The 17,430-nt window shown below is 40.1% G+C and overlaps 1 protein-coding gene across 1 annotated transcript in view; it reads left to right on the top strand.

The window, feature by feature from the left end:
- The window catches only part of LOC122804535 (gap junction alpha-1 protein-like), a 50,263-nt gene extending 33,299 nt beyond the window's left edge, over window positions 1-16,964 (top strand). The window contains exon 2 of the mRNA XM_044074461.1: window positions 12,883-16,964. Coding sequence (XP_043930396.1) covers window positions 12,899-14,053 — 1,155 coding nt within the window. The 5' untranslated portion in view covers window positions 12,883-12,898 and the 3' untranslated portion in view covers window positions 14,054-16,964. The remainder of the gene's footprint in view (window positions 1-12,882) is intronic.
- Window positions 16,965-17,430: the final 466 nt, after the last annotated feature.

The following is a 17,430-nucleotide window of genomic DNA, read 5'->3' as shown; positions in this document are numbered from 1 at the left end:
ATCATTGGCTCTCTCAGCAATGGCCAAATGTCTTTCATAGTCATGTTCATGATTTCAGTTGTCACTATTTGTTAATGCACAGCATGATGGGTAGGGATGCCTCAAACCTATTGCTGCATGCCACAGCACCAGCACTGCTGGCTGTCAGTCATGCTGATGATAGGTGATTAGACACTGGCCATTCATTTTCAGTCTGTCTGACCTGCTGTTCTATGGTAGGATGAGTAATGTATCCTAGGTCATCTGAGCCACAGTCAGGGCTTTACCCTGTTTGCCAAGGAGGCAACCTTTGTATTAAATTTAGAACAATTTTTACAGTTACCAAAGTCATGACTCTGTTCTCAAAAAAAATGCAGTTAAGGTTGTTTTGAAGAATGAAATGTGCTTGCGAATGTTTATTATTAATTTTCTCAAGGGAAATTGCTAACAAAAAATGCTATTTGAGGAACACTGAAATATATCATAATCAAAGTGAAATAATGAAATGTTTGTGCTTAACATCACAATGGTTGAGGCTTAGGAACAACTGATGGAGCAGCAAAGCACAGCCAGTCATCATTCACATTGAGGTTCAGAAAAGGGTACACAGTATGTTGTGTTATAGTGCTAGTTTCCCTCTAGTGTCCATAGTTACATTCTCCAAGGGAAATCAGACTGCTGAACAACATCAGTGTTGGGAGTAAGGTCCCTTTTCAGCAATAGCTCACACATCTTTACAATTAATATGCTCATGCCTGAGATACTGAGCAAATAGAAAAAGGGATCTCACTTATCTGCTTTAATAAGCTGAATGAAATGGCTGAGTAGTCACATTGCACTGAATAGGAACACATTGTCTCCCTGTCCAACACAGATCTTTAAGTGTTACGATGTGCCTCATCCAAAGAAAATGACTTCCAACTGCCCTTGCCTACTGTAATAGGCTGAAAGGCATAGCTGAGTGGTTGCACTGCTGGGAACACATTTCTTCACTGTCAGCAGAGATCCCTAGGTGCCCCAGTGTGCCTCATATAAAGAAATGGGCTTCCAACTGCCCTTGTCTATTGTAATAGAAATGCATTCTCTCCCTGTCTAGAACAAATCAGTGGGTACCTTGGTGTGCCCTCATTTAAAGAAAAGAACTCTCAGCCACACTTGTCTGTTGTAATGTAATTGCTTGGCCATTATGTAAAGACTTTCTTTACAAGGAACCCAACAGGGACCTTAAAAAAAAACCTACTTGTCTGGCTCAGCTCCTAGGAATATTAAACTTGTGCATACAATATACTGTTTTTCAACTTGAATCCAATAATAACATTTTTAAAATTGTGACTTTATCTCTGTCTGTTAACTCTTTTCCAATATCCCTGCTCCTGTCTCTTTATACCTATATCCCCTGTCAGGTACACATCAATTTTTCATTGATAAGAGCCCATGTCACAATGGGCACCATTTAACAATAGGTGTAAAACTTTGTCCTGCTTCATTCTTGACTGCAACTTTAATCTTCTTCTTCTTTGTCTTCTTTTGGCTGTTCCTGTTAGGGGTCACCACAGTGGATCATCTGTTTCCATTTCTTCCTGTCCTCTGCATCTTGCTCTGTCACACCAACCACCTGCATTTCCTCTCTCACCACATCCATAAACCTTATCTTAGGCCTTCCTCTTTTCCTGTTACCTGGCAGCTTCATCCTTAGCATCTTTTCCCAATATACTCTGCATCCCTCCTCAGCACATGTCCAAACCAACGTAATCCTGCCTCTCTGGCTTTGTCTCCAAACCTTCCAACCTGGGCTGACCCTCTAATATACTTATTCCTAATCCTGTTCACCCTCATCACACCCAGTGCAAATCTTAACATCTTTAACTCTGCCACGTCCAGCTCTGACTCCTGCCTTTTTGTCAATGCCACTGTCTCCAACTCATATAACATAGCTGGTCTCACTACCCTCTTGTAGACCTTCCTTTTCCCTCTTACTGGTACTCGTCTGTCACAAATCACTCCTGACACTCTTCTCCACCCACTCCATCCTGCCTGTACTCTCTTCTTCACCTCTCTTCCACACTCACAATTACTCTGAACTGTTGATCCCAAGTATTTAAACTCATCCACCTTTGCCACCTCTACTCCTTGCATCCTCACCATTCCTCCATCCTCTCTCTCATTCACACACATATATTCTGGCCTAGTCCTGCTGACTTTCATTCCTCTTCTCTCTAGAGCATATCTCCACCTCTCCAGGGTCACCACCACCTGTTCCCTACTCTCACTACAAATCACAATGTCATCTGCAAACATCTTAGTCCACGTGGACTCCTGTCTGATTTCATCTTTCAACCTGTCCATCACCATTGCAAATAAGAAAAGGTTCAGAGCTGATCCTTGATGTAACCCCACCTCCACCTTAAATGCATCCATCACTCCCACCGCAGACCTCACCGCTGTCACACTACCCTCGTACATATCCTGTACCACTCTTACATACTTCTCTGACACTCCCGACTTCCTCATACAATACAACAACTCCTCTCTTGGCACCCTGTCATATGCTTTCTCTAAGTCCACAAAGACACAATGCAACTCCTTCTGACCTTCTCTGTACTTCTCCATCAACAGTCTCAGAGCAAACATCGCATCTGTAGTGCTCTTTCTTGGCATGAAACCATACTGCTGATCACTAATCATCACCTCCCTTCTTAACCTAGCTTCCACTACTCTTTCCCATAACTTCATGCTGTGACTGATCAATTTAAACCTTCTGTAGTTACTACAGTTCTGCACATCACCCTTATTCTTAAAAATCAGTACCAAAACACTTTTTCTCCATTCCTCAGGCATCCTCTCACTTTCCAAGATTTCATTAAACAATCTGGTTAAAAACTCCACTGCCATTTCACCTAAACACCTCCATGCTTCCACAGGTATGTCATTTAGACAAACAGCCTTTCCATTCTTCATCCTCTTCATATCTTTCCTTACTTCCTCCTTGTTAATCCACTGCACTTCATGATTCACTATCCGCACATCATCCAACCTTCTCTCCCTCTCATTCTCTTCATTCATCAGCCCCTCAAAGTGCTCTTTTCATCTGCTCAACACACTCTCCTGACTTGTGAGCATGTTTCCCTCATTATCCTTTATCACCCTTACCTGCTGCAGATCTTTACTAGCTTGGTTGTAAACACTCCTGCACTTCCTCATTCCACCACCAGGTCTCCTTGTCCTCCTTCCTCTTTCCAGATGTCACACCAAGCACCTTTCTAGCCATCTCCCTTACTAGCTCTGCTGTAGTTACCCAACTATTCAGTAACTCTTCACTGCCACCCAGTACCTGTCTTAACTCTTCCCTGAGCTCCACCTCACAATTAACCTTTTTCAATTTCCATCATTTGATCCTTGGTGCTGCCCTCACACTCCTCCTCCTCTTCATCACCAGTGTCATCCTACAAACCACCATCCTATGCTGCCTAACTACACTTTCGCCTGCCACCACTTTACAGTCTCCAATCTCCTTCAGACTGGCCCTTCTACATAAGATGTAATCTACCTGTGTGCATCTTCCTCCACTCTTGTATGTCACCCTATGCTCCTCCCTCTTGTTAAAATATGTATTCACCACAGCCATGTCCAACCTTTTTGCAAAATCCACTACCATCTGACCTTCTGCATTCCTTTGTTTAACACCATACCTACCCATCACTTCCTCATCCCCTCTGTTCCCTTCACCAACATGCCCATTGAAATCTGCTCCAATCACCACTCTCTCACCCTTGGGTACAGTCATCACCACTTCATCCAACTCACTCCAAATTTTTTCTTTCTCATCCATCGCACACCCAACTTGTAGAGCATATGCACTAACAACATTCATCATTACACCATCAATTTCCAGCTTCATAAACATCACTCTATCTGACACTCTTTTCACCTCCAAAACACTCTTAGCATACTGTTCCTTCAGGATAACCCCTTTAATCCCTTGGCAAAACCAATACTTTTTTCAAACATTATCTCTCTTCTTTCATTTCCTCTTTCTGTCTGTCTCTTTCTCTCTCTGTCCATCATCTGTGGATTCTGTTTGTCTTTATGATCCCTTTCAGAGGGGTGGATACCACTCCACTTAGTGACTCTGTTTCCTTTGCCTCCTACTTTCCTTGCACATTATAATGGGCTGACCTAGGGATGACACCCCAAATTCACTGACTGGTTTTCACATTCCATTTATTGGGCTTGCCCTGCTCTGCTTCTCTCCCTATACCTATTCTCACCCATCCCCTTATCATTTCATTTTTAGCCAAGCAAACAACTACCCTAACTTCATCAACCAGTCATGAAGTCATACATCATACTAATTAAACCATCCAGCCTATTACATTAAACTTTCTCCTAAACTCTTTTAAATAATCTCCCCGCCTTCTACTCCCATATTTTCTATATTCCTTGGCTGTCATACCTCACTCCACTGTAATATTTGTCTAACTGCTTTACCTCCCCCAATTCTTTGGGTCTGTTCCTACATACCTTGTTTATACAACAAACTCACTCTCACCCTGTCTTGACCATTTAGCATAACTTAAGTCATACTTGCATCCCACCATCTGAATTTCACTACTTACTCCTTCTACATAGACTATATGAATATTTTCAGTCAGGAAATAAATGCACTACTCACTGAGTTTGCTTCTTTCATAGGCCACTTTTTATATACTATCCCTATATCCCCAAGGGATATTAAGCCTGCTGTAATATTTATGTTTCAGTTAGAAATAAGGGCATCAAACTAGCCTGCATTAATATTTGGAGTATTAGCAATAAATGGGCCTCATTGGAATCTTGGATCTTCATTGAAATCTCACACATTCTAGCCTTGACAGAAAACTGTCTAAAAATTATATTTATCCCTCCACCTTCATCGATTATAACTATACCATTATCCATGATAATAGTCTAGGTCACAGAATGGGTATGGGTTTTATGTTGCTAATTAAACTAGACTCATCATTAAGTATTACTAACTCCAGTAGTACCAACCAATCTAATGACAGGACTCCAAAATGGATTATTAATAACATAACAGATGGTAATAACACCTAATTTTCAGCACTTATACCATTCACCCTTCTTCTTTTGCAGTGATTAAAAGTACTTTCCAAGAAATCTTTCTTACTGGCTGTCATAAAAAACATCATTATACTAGGAGACTTCATCTTCAGTACTGCTGCCCTTGATGGTAAACATTTCAACGAAATGCCTCTTCAACTGAAACTTGAACTACTAGTCAAGGGTGAAACTGGGCCAAACCTGTAAACAAGAAACCATTTAATCTTGGAATTTAACATTACAAATTTGGCAAATTGGTGTACCAGTATTAATATTTTATACATTCATTATGTGCCACTGCCTTGTACTCTCCTACCAGTCATTTAAATCAGCTACACCCAGCCCCAAATTGTAACTGGTCACTCTTTCCACAAAAAAAAAAAAAAAAAAAAAAAAAAAAAAAAAAAAAGAATAGTCATACTTGACATACAACTTAATAGCATCAACTAGTCACCTGTGTATGCACTCACTGAGCCAACAGCAGCACTAATATGTTACATTAACACCCTTTCCTACAATCAAGATCTACTTTTCTCCTGTGCATGCAGAAGGTTAAGAAGGAATAAATGTTCCTGGTTATCAAATGCCATCAATAAAGAAACTCATGAAACATGAACATTGTGGAAGCAAAACCATTCAGACAATCATCTTTGTCAAGAATTCCTCTCTCTGCAAAAACAAACCAAAATTACAACAAAGTCTGCTAAAACCCTCTATTTAAGACATAAACAAATGTCTGCCACTAACAACTATAACTGTTGTGGAAATAGATAAAGCATCTAACTAATATAGTTATTTGTCTTGCTTACTCTTTAAAGTCCTTATCCAACAACTCTAGCAGCAATCCAGCTGAGGGCTGTAAATCATTTCTCACTTCTATTTAATTTATTAGCAAATGCTTTCTTTGCAACACCCACACTGACCTATCTTCAGATGATAATTCACTTCCCCAGTTGTACCTACTACCATGCTATGCAGCCGTCTTTTTTTGTCCAAGATCTCAGCAAAAGATGCTAACACCCAAATTAAACACTTAAAGTACTCCTCTGCAAAATTCCTAATATTCAACCTACATTCCTTAAGAAGGCAAAAGTCAAAAATCACCAAACCTCTGATTTACATCTTCGCTTAGATCCCTTAGTCCCTTAGAATTGGAATAGTGTACCCAGCCCTTAAATATCCCAACATAACCCTTCTACCAAAGGTTCCTTTAACCAAAACAGAAAAAAACTTTACACCTGTCTCCAGTCTCTGTCCACTCACTAAAATCTTTGAAATAAATCATGCATAAATAAATGCTCAAATACATCAAAAGTTATGGTCTGCTCTGACAGGCAACATGGCTTCAGAAATGCCTTTAGTTCCACTGTAGCTTTTCTAACAATCGTTGACTGTATGCAATGCAAATATTAATGAAGACCTTATCATTGCTAATATCTTTATTGACACAAGATGGGCTTTCGAAATTGTAAACTACCATCTGTCCACTACAAAATTACAAAACTTCAGCTTTGGACAAAACATTATTCGATAGTTCCAAAATTATCAAAAAAAAATTCAGGTCGTCTCTAACAAATACTGTTTATCAGTAGCCATCCTTAGCACTGGTGTCTCCCAAGGCTCAGTATTGTGCCCCTTAATGTTCTCCATCTTAATCAAGGACCTCGCTTAAGACCTGCATAACTTAAATATAACATTTTATGCTGATGAAGTTCTTCTCTTACAAGCCAATAAATACACCACTGATCTTCAATATCAACCTCAGCAGTTTTACTCCCATCAGCTATAAAAAATAACTTTATTCTTTTTGTCTGCACTCATCAAGTCTCTCTACAGCCTGTCTTTTCCATTACAGATATCCAAAACGCAATAATACTATAATTTCGGAATGTAACTACCTAGTGTTCAACTTAGATCCTTCACTACCCTTCTTAATGTAAATTGACATCATTAATAAGGTTGTCTCCCAGCTAAAACCCTGCTATAAAATTTCACATTCTCTCTCCCCTCTTGATCATGCAGCCATTGCCAGAAATATACTACTGCCACCCAAAGCCTGAATATGGGATCAGCCATTGCCAGAAAGATACTACTACCACCCAAAGCCTGAATATGGGATCAGCCATTGCCAGAAAGATACTGCTACCACCCAAAGCCTGAATATGGGATCAGCCATTGCCAGAAAGATACTACTACCACCCAAAGCCTGAATATGGGATCAGCCATTGCCAGAAAGATACTGCTACCACCCAAAGCCTGAATATGGGATCAGCCATTGCCAGAAAGATACTGCTACCATTCAAAGCCTGAATATGGGATCAGCCATTGCCAGAAAGATACTGCTACCACCCAAAGCCTGAATATGGGATCAGCCATTGCCAGAAAGATACTGCTACCACCCAAAGCCTGAATATGGGATCAGCCATTGCCAGAAAGATACTACTACCACCCAAAGCCTGAATATGGGATCAGCCATTGCCAGAAAGATACTGCTACCACCCAAAGCCTGAATATGGGATCAGCCATTGCCAGAAAGATACTGCTACCACCCAAAGCCTGAATATGGGATCAGCCATTGCCAGAAAGATACTACTACCACCCAAAGCCTGAATATGGGATCAGCCATTGCCAGAAAGATACTACTACCACCCAAAGCCTGAATATGGGATCAGCCATTGCCAGAAAGATACTGCTACCACCCAAAGCCTGAATATGGGATCAGCCATTGCCAGAAAGATACTACTACCACCCAAAGCCTGAATATGGGATCAGCCATTGCCAGAAAGATACTACTACCACCCAAAGCCTGAATATGGGATCAGCCATTGCCAGAAGGATACTGCTACCACCCAAAGCCTGAATATGGGATCAGCCATTGCCAGAAAGATACTGCTACCACCCAAAGCCTGAATATGGGATCAGCCATTGCCAGAAAGATACTACTACCACCCAAAGCCTGAATATGGGATCAGCCATTGCCAGAAAGATACTGCTACCACCCAAAGCCTGAATATGGGATCAGCCATTGCCAGAAAGATACTGCTACCACCCAAAGCCTGAATATGGGATCAGCCATTGCCAGAAAGATACTGCTACCACCCAAAGCCTGAATATGGGATCAGCCATTGCCAGAAAGATACTGCTACCACCCAAAGCCTGAATATGGGATCAGCCATTGCCAGAAAGATACTACTACCACCCAAAGCCTGAATATGGGATCAGCCATTGCCAGAAAGATACTACTACCACCCAAAGCCTGAATATGTGATCAGCCATTGCCAGAAAGATACTACTACCACCCAAAGCCTGAATATGTGATCAGCCATTGCCAGAAGGATACTGCTACCACCCAAAGCCTGAATATGGGATCAGCCATTGCCAGAAAGATACTGCTACCACCCAAAGCCTGAATATGGGATCAGCCATTGCCAGAAAGATACTGCTACCACCCAAAGCCTGAATATGGGATCAGCCATTGCCAGAAAGATACTGCTACCACCCAAAGCCTGAATATGGGATCAGCCATTGCCAGAAAGATACTGCTACCACCCAAAGCCTGAATATGGGATCAGCCATTGCCAGAAAGATACTACTACCACCCAAAGCCTGAATATGGGATCAGCCATTGCCAGAAAGATACTGCTACCACCCAAAGCCTGAATATGGGATCAGCCATTGCCAGAAAGATACTACTACCACCCAAAGCCTGAATATGGGATCAGCCATTGCCAGAAAGATACTGCTACCACCCAAAGCCTGAATATGGGATCAGCCATTGCCAGAAAGATACTACTACCACCCAAAGCCTGAATATGGGATCAGCCATTGCCAGAAAGATACTACTACCACCCAAAGCCTGAATATGGGATCAGCCATTGCCAGAAAGATACTGCTACCACCCAAAGCCTGAATATGGGATCAGCCATTGCCAGAAAGATACTGCTACCACCCAAAGCCTGAATATGGACTCAGCCATTGCCAGAAAGATACTGCTACCACCCAAAGCCTGAATATGTGATCAGCCATTGCCAGAAAGATACTACTACCACCCAAAGCCTGAATATGGGATCAGCCATTGCCAGAAAGATACTACTACCACCCAAAGCCTGAATATGGGATCAGCCATTGCCAGAAAGATACTACTACCACCCAAACCTGAATATGGACTCAGCCATTGCCAGAAAGATACTGCTACCACCCAAAGCCTGAATATGGGATCAGCCATTGCCAGAAAGATACTACTACCACTCAAAGTCTGAATATGTGATCAGCCATTGCCAGAAAGATACTGCTACCACCCAAAGCCTGAATATGGGATCAGCCATTGCCAGAAAGATACTGCTACCACCCAAAGCCTGAATATGGGATCAGCCATTGCCAGAAAGATACTACTACCACCCAAAGCCTGAATATGGGATCAGCCATTGCCAGAAAGATACTACTACCACCCAAAGCCTGAATATGGGATCAGCCATTGCCAGAAAGATACTACTACCACCCAAAGCCTGAATATGGGATCAGCCATTGCCAGAAAGATACTACTACCACCCAAAGCCTGAATATGTGATCAGCCATTGCCAGAAAGATACTGCTACCACCCAAAGCCTGAATATGGGATCTCCCTACTTGTTTTCCACTCCATCTAGGATATCCCAAGACTACAGATTTCTGAAACAAAATATGATTTGCTCTGCTTCTTTATGCTTACTCACACCACTGCTGTTGTGTCTTTCGGCTTTTCCCGGTTAGAGGTCGCCACAGAGGAACTCCGGTCAGCTAATGATTGGCAGTAGATTTTTACATGCCGGGTTGCCAGCCCTGACGCACAACCTTCAACGAAGGTACGCCCATTCACACATGTCTCCACACAGAAGACGCTCTAGCTGAGAATCGAACAGGACAACGTCTTACTGTGAGGCGACAATGCTACCGCCGCACCACCACCGCAGTTTACTCAGACCACTGAAATCTTCTTAATTGGCCTCCAGTAACTAAAAGATCAACTTATTTTTTATACTTCCAACTTTATAAAGTTAATACTGGGGTACTGCTATCCATTGAAAAGAAAAGATTACTCCTTCTTAGGGAACAAGTGCATTCCCTATGGAGCACCCAAAAAAGACACTTATCATTCCCAAAACCCTTTTTTAAACTGTCATGGGTGAACATGCTTTCTCTAGACTTGGCCTAGCCTTGTGAAACAAATTACCAGCAAAATGAAGAGATAAAATTCTCTCCAATGACTGAAGAGAAATGTGGCACAACACCTCTACAAAGAGATGAAGTATGCCTGCTTAATGGACAGAGTTTAACTGCTGAAGTGACTTCATTATGACTATAAATACATCTCTCCTTTGGCATTTGTCTGCTTCCATTATTTAATTTACTGTTGTATATTTTGTATATATATTGTTTTCCTTATATATTGTACATCTTCTGCCTGTTATTTTTTTTGCAAAATTCTTTTAGTTATCTGTTTTGCATAGTGATTGTTATTCTTGTATTAGATGGCCTATACTCTTTGACTGAATGTACTATTTTATATCCTGTGTGTTCTTGCCTCTGCTCCTAGGTTATTGCAGAAAAGGGTCTTTGGAATAGTCTACCCACTAAGTTACCAATTAGTAAAAAAAAATATGAGAATAATGTCCATCTATTGCTTTTTAGGGAAGAGGAAGTGTAAGATAAAAATAATTTGGCACAACGGCTTATGATGGTGTTTATAAAAGCATGGGATAATAGTGGCAGGTGGACGTATAGATGACAGAGTGGACTGTAATTTAGATGAATGAGGGGAGGAATAAGGGAAAAGTTAAAAATGCATTTAGAGTTGGAATTAATTTAACAGTCATGGAGCTCTGGGAAAGGAGCAGGGCCTGAATGCACCTGAGTGTTAGGGCCATGCTGCTTGTGTATCATAACGGTTTGCCAAAACAATGGATGGCAATAAGTTATGTTTTGGGTGAGAGTGAGTAGTGGGGATGGAACAGGATATTTATGTGGTCAGTGAGAACAGACTTTGGGAAATAAGGATGAGTGAAGCAGCAGATATGAAGGAAGTGATGGAATTGTAAATGCTAATCAATTGCAGATCAACAAACATTAAACTTGTAATAAGTTTAGGAAGACTTATATATTTAATTTCTTTCCCATAATGCTTAGTTGAATATTGTTAATATGTACTTACACCCTTCACTTCTATATTTTGCGCACCTTCTAATTTTCTTACATTTTACTACTACAGTAAAGGCTTGGGATGACTTACAGTGCGGTGGCTAGATTTGCTGCAGGCCTTTACTGTAGCACATATCGCTACTTAGCACTTTATAGTCTGTTATGGTCAGTGATTAATCAGCAGCTGTCCTGGATTCAGGTTATATTTGAGCATAAACTTGTGTAACATCCAAGTATCCCACTCTGACTAATAGTCTATCGTGGCTACAGCATACATTGAAACTGTACAGATTTCTGCAGAATGTCCAGATTTTTGCCTGATATTTTTGGTCCACTTTTCATAAAAGTGTGGTTTCCCAACAAATTATTAGCAAGTCATTAAGAGTCTAAAGTCAGAAAATGATGACAGGTGAGTTTCAGACTTCATACCCTTCAAAAATTCATGCTAATGTAAAATCTTTTATTCTATCAACTTCCTAAGATTGTAAGTGCAATATTTAAAAATGTGTCCTATTTTTGGGCCTTTGTCCCCCCCACTATTTATGGCTTGGTCCAGATTTCTTGTTCTAAGAAGTTGAGATGTATGGGCTGTACATGAGCAGACTGTTTAGAAATTCTTCTAGCCAATATTACAAAGACAGAACGATGAAAAAAATGGAGATATTTCCATTATCCAATACATACTAGCAAAATGTGAAGCAAGCATACAATGTATTACATTAAGATACTTCTTTGAAAAGAAGGTATTTAAGATATATTTGAAAATATTTGTAAATGCAGTGGGATTGCCATTGCAATCTAACTTGTTACTTTATCACTTGCTACTGAAAACTATGTCCCAAGCACTCCAATTATTTATGTACTAACTTATAGGTTACCTGTAATACCATGTTGTTTGTAATGCAAACATAATGTGTAACCATGTGTGCTGGTATTTCTTTGTTAAAAATTTTGTTTTTCCTCAGCTGCTATCATTTGAAGCCTCACACATATGCGTCTATGTTCTCAAAGGACCTTTGTAAGCAGTACTGATTCAGATTAATATTTACTTTGTGCATACAATAATATTTTTATTTCAACTCACACATCTCTGTACCATAGTGTAATATATCACATAGAAGCCCCAAACGGTTTTTGATGTATACTGACTTTATATACTTGAATATTTCTGGAACTTTATTTCTCTGGGACTACTCTGAAAATGAAGACCTCACACTTTTTTTTAATTATTTGTTAACCAGGTAAGCTCATTGGATGCATACACTCCTGTTCAAGGGCACCCTGGGATGAATGTCTGGTTCAGTGACTTGCTGTTTGACACACAGTAGACAGATGGCAGTGGAAGTAATTAAATCCTGTGCCCTTGACTACAAGAAGCAGTTCATTAACTGGCATACCATTAGCATAGCTCTGATGAACAAATTATGAATATGTGTAAAGTAGAGCAACACCCCTTTCACATGGTACTTAGCTCATTTTTAGGGCATTATTGCAAAAAAAAAATAATAATAATACCACAGTCTTCTAAATGAGGAGATTTCAAAAGGTGGAATGAATCAAAACACTGTTGTTTTTTTTTTTTTTTTTTGCTCTGATAACTAATCTGATTGTCAAATTTTTGATTTTCAGGCAAAATTTGGTGAAGATGGGTGACTGGAGTGCATTAGGAAAACTGCTTGACAAGGTTCAGGCCTATTCTACTGCAGGAGGAAAGGTGTGGCTATCTGTTCTTTTCATCTTTAGGATCCTGCTTCTAGGAACAGCAGTGGAGTCAGCCTGGGGAGATGAGCAGTCAGCTTTCACTTGCAACACTCAACAGCCAGGTTGTGAGAACGTCTGCTACGATAAATCATTCCCAATCTCCCATGTCCGACTCTGGGTCCTGCAGATTATATTTGTTTCTGTACCAACATTACTGTACCTGGCACATGTGTTCTATGTCACAAGAAAAGAAGAAAAATATAACAAGCTAGAAGAAGAACTTAAACAATTCAAAAATGAAGGTGGTGACGTTGACATACATCTTAAGCAAATCGAAATTAAGAAATTTAAATATGGCATAGAGGAGCATGGTAAAGTAAAAATGAGAGGGGGCTTGCTTTGTACTTACATTATAAACATATTATTTAAATCTCTTTTTGAAGTTGCCTTTTTACTTATCCAGTGGTACTTGTATGGTTTTTCATTAGAAGCAATTTATGCTTGTGAAAGATATCCATGTCCTCATAAGGTCGACTGTTTCCTTTCTCGTCCAACAGAGAAAACCATTTTCATTGTTTTTATGTTAGTAGTTTCCTTAGTGTCACTGTTCTTGAATATTATAGAGCTATTTTATGTCTTTTTCAAAAGTCTGAAAGATCGTATGAAAGGTAAAACAGGTCCTTTTTCTAGCCCTGCTGCTAATGTATCCACACTACCTAAAGAAAGTACTTCCCTGAAGTATGCTTATTACAATCAGACTTCATCTCCACTTTCTCCGGTGTCCCCCATGTCTCCACCAGGATATAAACTTGTTACTGGAGAAAGGAATAGCTCTTCCTCCCTTCGTAATCACAACAAGCAGGCCAGTGAGCAAAACTGGGCCAACTACAATACTGAACAAACTCGAGCAGAAATGGCTGATATCACTATTCCCAACTCTCATGCTCAGACCTTTGAATTTCCAGATGGCCAACAGGACAGAGTAAAACCTACATCTGCATATGAGGGACACCCGCTCACATATATAGGTCAGCGGCCACTGAGCAGAGCCAGCAGTCGAGCCAGTAGTCGACCTCGACCAGATGACCTGGAGGTTTAATCTCAGCTTAGTAAATATTCTGCGGGCCAGCAACTTGCATTTTTATGGCTTAGTGGTAATTACAACAGAAGTACTTTTAAGCATGTAACTAAGACCTCAGACTCACCTAATGACTTGACATACCTACTTTTGCTAGCAGTGGTAAATGGTAATATAGAAAATGACAGGTTTTTACTAAGCACTGGCTACTGCAATTGTATGCCAACAAATAAAACATGTTATAAAAGAATCAAACAAACATGAAGAATCTAGGAAGAGCAAACATGTGCATGCAGGCTGTAGGAGCAGTCTTTCTAAGAATCACTGAAAGTCCATTCCTGATGTTTTTTTCCTTCAAGCACATTCCATTCAAATGCACTGCCTGAAAGAAAAAAAAAAATAATTTAACAAAACAAACAAAAAAATTGTTGTATATGATGTTGATAATGCAAGGAGCAGACAGACAATGCTCTTAGGTTTTACAAACAGCTCACTAGATTAAATCTGCTTTCTATATATTGCTGCATTGTATAGATATGTAAGTTTGAATTTCAGTGACATCTTTGTTCAGTCCACTGCTGCCTACATTGCCCCAAGATAAAGGAGTTGTCAGCCATCATCAGCAGATTATGGTGGTTAGGAGTTCAGCACTCACTATAAATGAACCCTTTCCATTTAGCTTATATAAGCATGTGATGAGTTTGATAACACATGTAGGTATGTAAAGGGATACTCAAGTGACATTCTATAGTGATGCAGGCAGTTGTAGGTCTTGGCCAGGGCTGGCGTTATAACAAGGGTCTATGAGATATTTGAAGCATACAAAAAAACACATGATCCCAACATTATTTCTTCTGGTTTATGTTACTTTGCAAGTGGTCTAGATGGAGGATGGAGCTAAAGAATTAATTAAAGTAAAACCTGAATTAGGTACCTTGATCTCAGATTATCTCTTAGGGTCACTTCACAGATAAATATATTTTTGTCTTACACAGTTTCCTCAACTTTCAAGTGTTATCTATTTGCTACATTTTTCTTATGTGTAGTACCCTTCTATGACCTCTCTACTCAAGCAGAGCTGTCAGTTAATTGTCTAAATGACAATCATCATCATCAACACTTTTCCCACTTTGATTTACATAGAACAAGGTGCTGATTTGACTTTTGGTGTCTTTCTTGATCCAGTATCACTTGTCTACCTTCAACAGCCATGTCAGAATGTTGCAGGTGTTCTCTCATGCAAGCCATTCATCTCTTGGCTGGACATTCCTGCTGTCTGTTTTTCTTCCTGTCTGTCCCAAGTTTGCTTTATCATATCAGCTTCTGCTTTCCTATGTATGTGGCTGAACTAACGCAATCTATTTTCCTTGAGCACCTCTGCAATTGGGGCTTTGGCTCTGATGTTTTAATGTCTACATTTGTCCTTTAGTGTGCATCCTGCTATTGTTCTCATGTACTTTACCTCCATCTCCTCAAGCTTCCTCAGCTGCTCTGCCTCAGTTTTCTGCACCATTGTTTTGTGTATCTAACTTTTTAGCTTCTTTGGCTTTCTTTTGTTAAAGACTACCCCTGACAATTTGTGCCATTTTGTTGTAGCACCTGTGATTCTAGCTTTGACTTTCTCATTCAGATTTCCCTTCGCAGCAGCACTTCCCAATTGTTTGAATCTAATCCTCTGCTGCATTGTTTTCCTTCTATCTAAGTTTTCAGCTTTATCTGATGTCTGCTATGACCACTGTCTTGTCTATATTCAGATTAATCCCACGTGACATCAGTTTCACACTGCAGTTCTCTATCATTTGTTGAATTTACTCTTCAGAGTCTACTTGTAATGCCACATTGTCTGCATATAGCAGCTTTGTTGATCTATCCCGTCTGACCTGTTTTCCGATGAAGTTCATCACCAGTATGAAAATGTTTGGGCTTGTAGATGAACCCCCTGTACACATGGTCACACTGGGAACCCCTTTATGAGCCTGATCCCCATTAATGATTGTGTCATTTGGCCCTTGCTCATAGTCTGCAGTTCTGCACTAATTATATCCGTGTGTTTGTGCCTTCAGACATTCACAGGACTGCCTGAATCAGCTTTCTTTGGACCCTGCTATATGTTTTTTCCAAGTTTCTTCATTTTCTACTTCTTCTCCACTATCTGCCTCACAGCAGGCATTGAGACTGTTGTACTGCATCCAGATTTTAATCCAGACAACTCATCTCCTCTCTTACTTTCTGCTACTGTGTGTATTCATTATCAGTCACCCTCTCCAGCACTTTCTTGGAGTGTGGCTAGAATTTCATATCTCTATACTGCCTTTAGTTGGGAATACTCCTTTGTTCTTGCATAGTGGTAGTAAAACTGTTATTCTCCAGTCATCTGGGATATGCTACTCTCTCCATACTGCGTTGAGTACCCTTAGGAGTAACTTCTCCCCTAACTCACTGTGCATGTTGATCATAGCTGCTGTGACTGCATCTGAGGCCAATGATTACTAGGAGTTCATTTCTCTAGTGCACTTTGAAATTCTTCTAAGATGGCTTTTTCTTCCTCTTTCTTCACAGATTGTGCAAGTAGCAGTACAGCTTCTGTAGGGTGTCATTCATTTAGAAGTTCCAGCTACCCTTGACATTCTCTGGACAGGTGACCAGATTGCTGTTGATGTCTCTAATAAATGACATCTGCTAACTGCCTCCTTTGTCTTACTCTCGTTGCCCTGTAACATAAGTGAGCTTTTTAGTGCCATCTTCTGATTTACTCTCCAGAAGCTGCTAAAGTTTCTCTGATGACTTGTTCTTTGCAATTGTGACTGCTGTCTTATCTTTTTTGTTAGCTAACCAGTATCTCTTTAGCTTGGTCAGTCTTTTCTATTTCGCACTATTTTTTGCACTCCCTTTTTTAGATAACTTGTGCTCCTTTATTTTGATAATTGTCTAACTGAGAAGTATAACATGCACATTCCCTAGCCTCTTTGTTATTTTATTTTTATGTAATGTTTACAGCTTGTCTTGGCTTCACCACTAATTGTTTCTCACTTAGTGCTTGCTTGGACTTGTGTCATTCTTCCAGACCTCCTTACTACCTCCTTACCTTTGTTTATCTTGCAACCTTGCATGGTTTATATTGTAATTATTCTAGTAATCTGCTTATCCAGACTTATCCTACATCTTTTCTTAACTATATCCAACAATCTGCCATATTTCCAGTCTGCAGCTATAATATAAATATATTGAACTTTAAGTTTTCTAATTCAGCCCAATTTGTACTTCCATTTTGATGAGTTCTGCTCTTTAATATTTCTTCATTTACCGTCTATTCATGAAAGAATCCTTGTGTATTCTTCAACACCAGTCTGTTTCTTTGTCACACTTGTTGGCCCAACCCCTGTTCCTTAGGCCTCTGC

This window comes from Protopterus annectens, chromosome 1.part1, assembly GCF_019279795.1.
Source record: "Protopterus annectens isolate FY-2018-M chromosome 1.part1, PAN1.0, whole genome shotgun sequence".
Lineage (NCBI taxonomy): Eukaryota > Metazoa > Chordata > Ceratodontiformes > Protopteridae > Protopterus > Protopterus annectens.
This window is presented reverse-complemented; position numbering and strand designations above follow the sequence as displayed.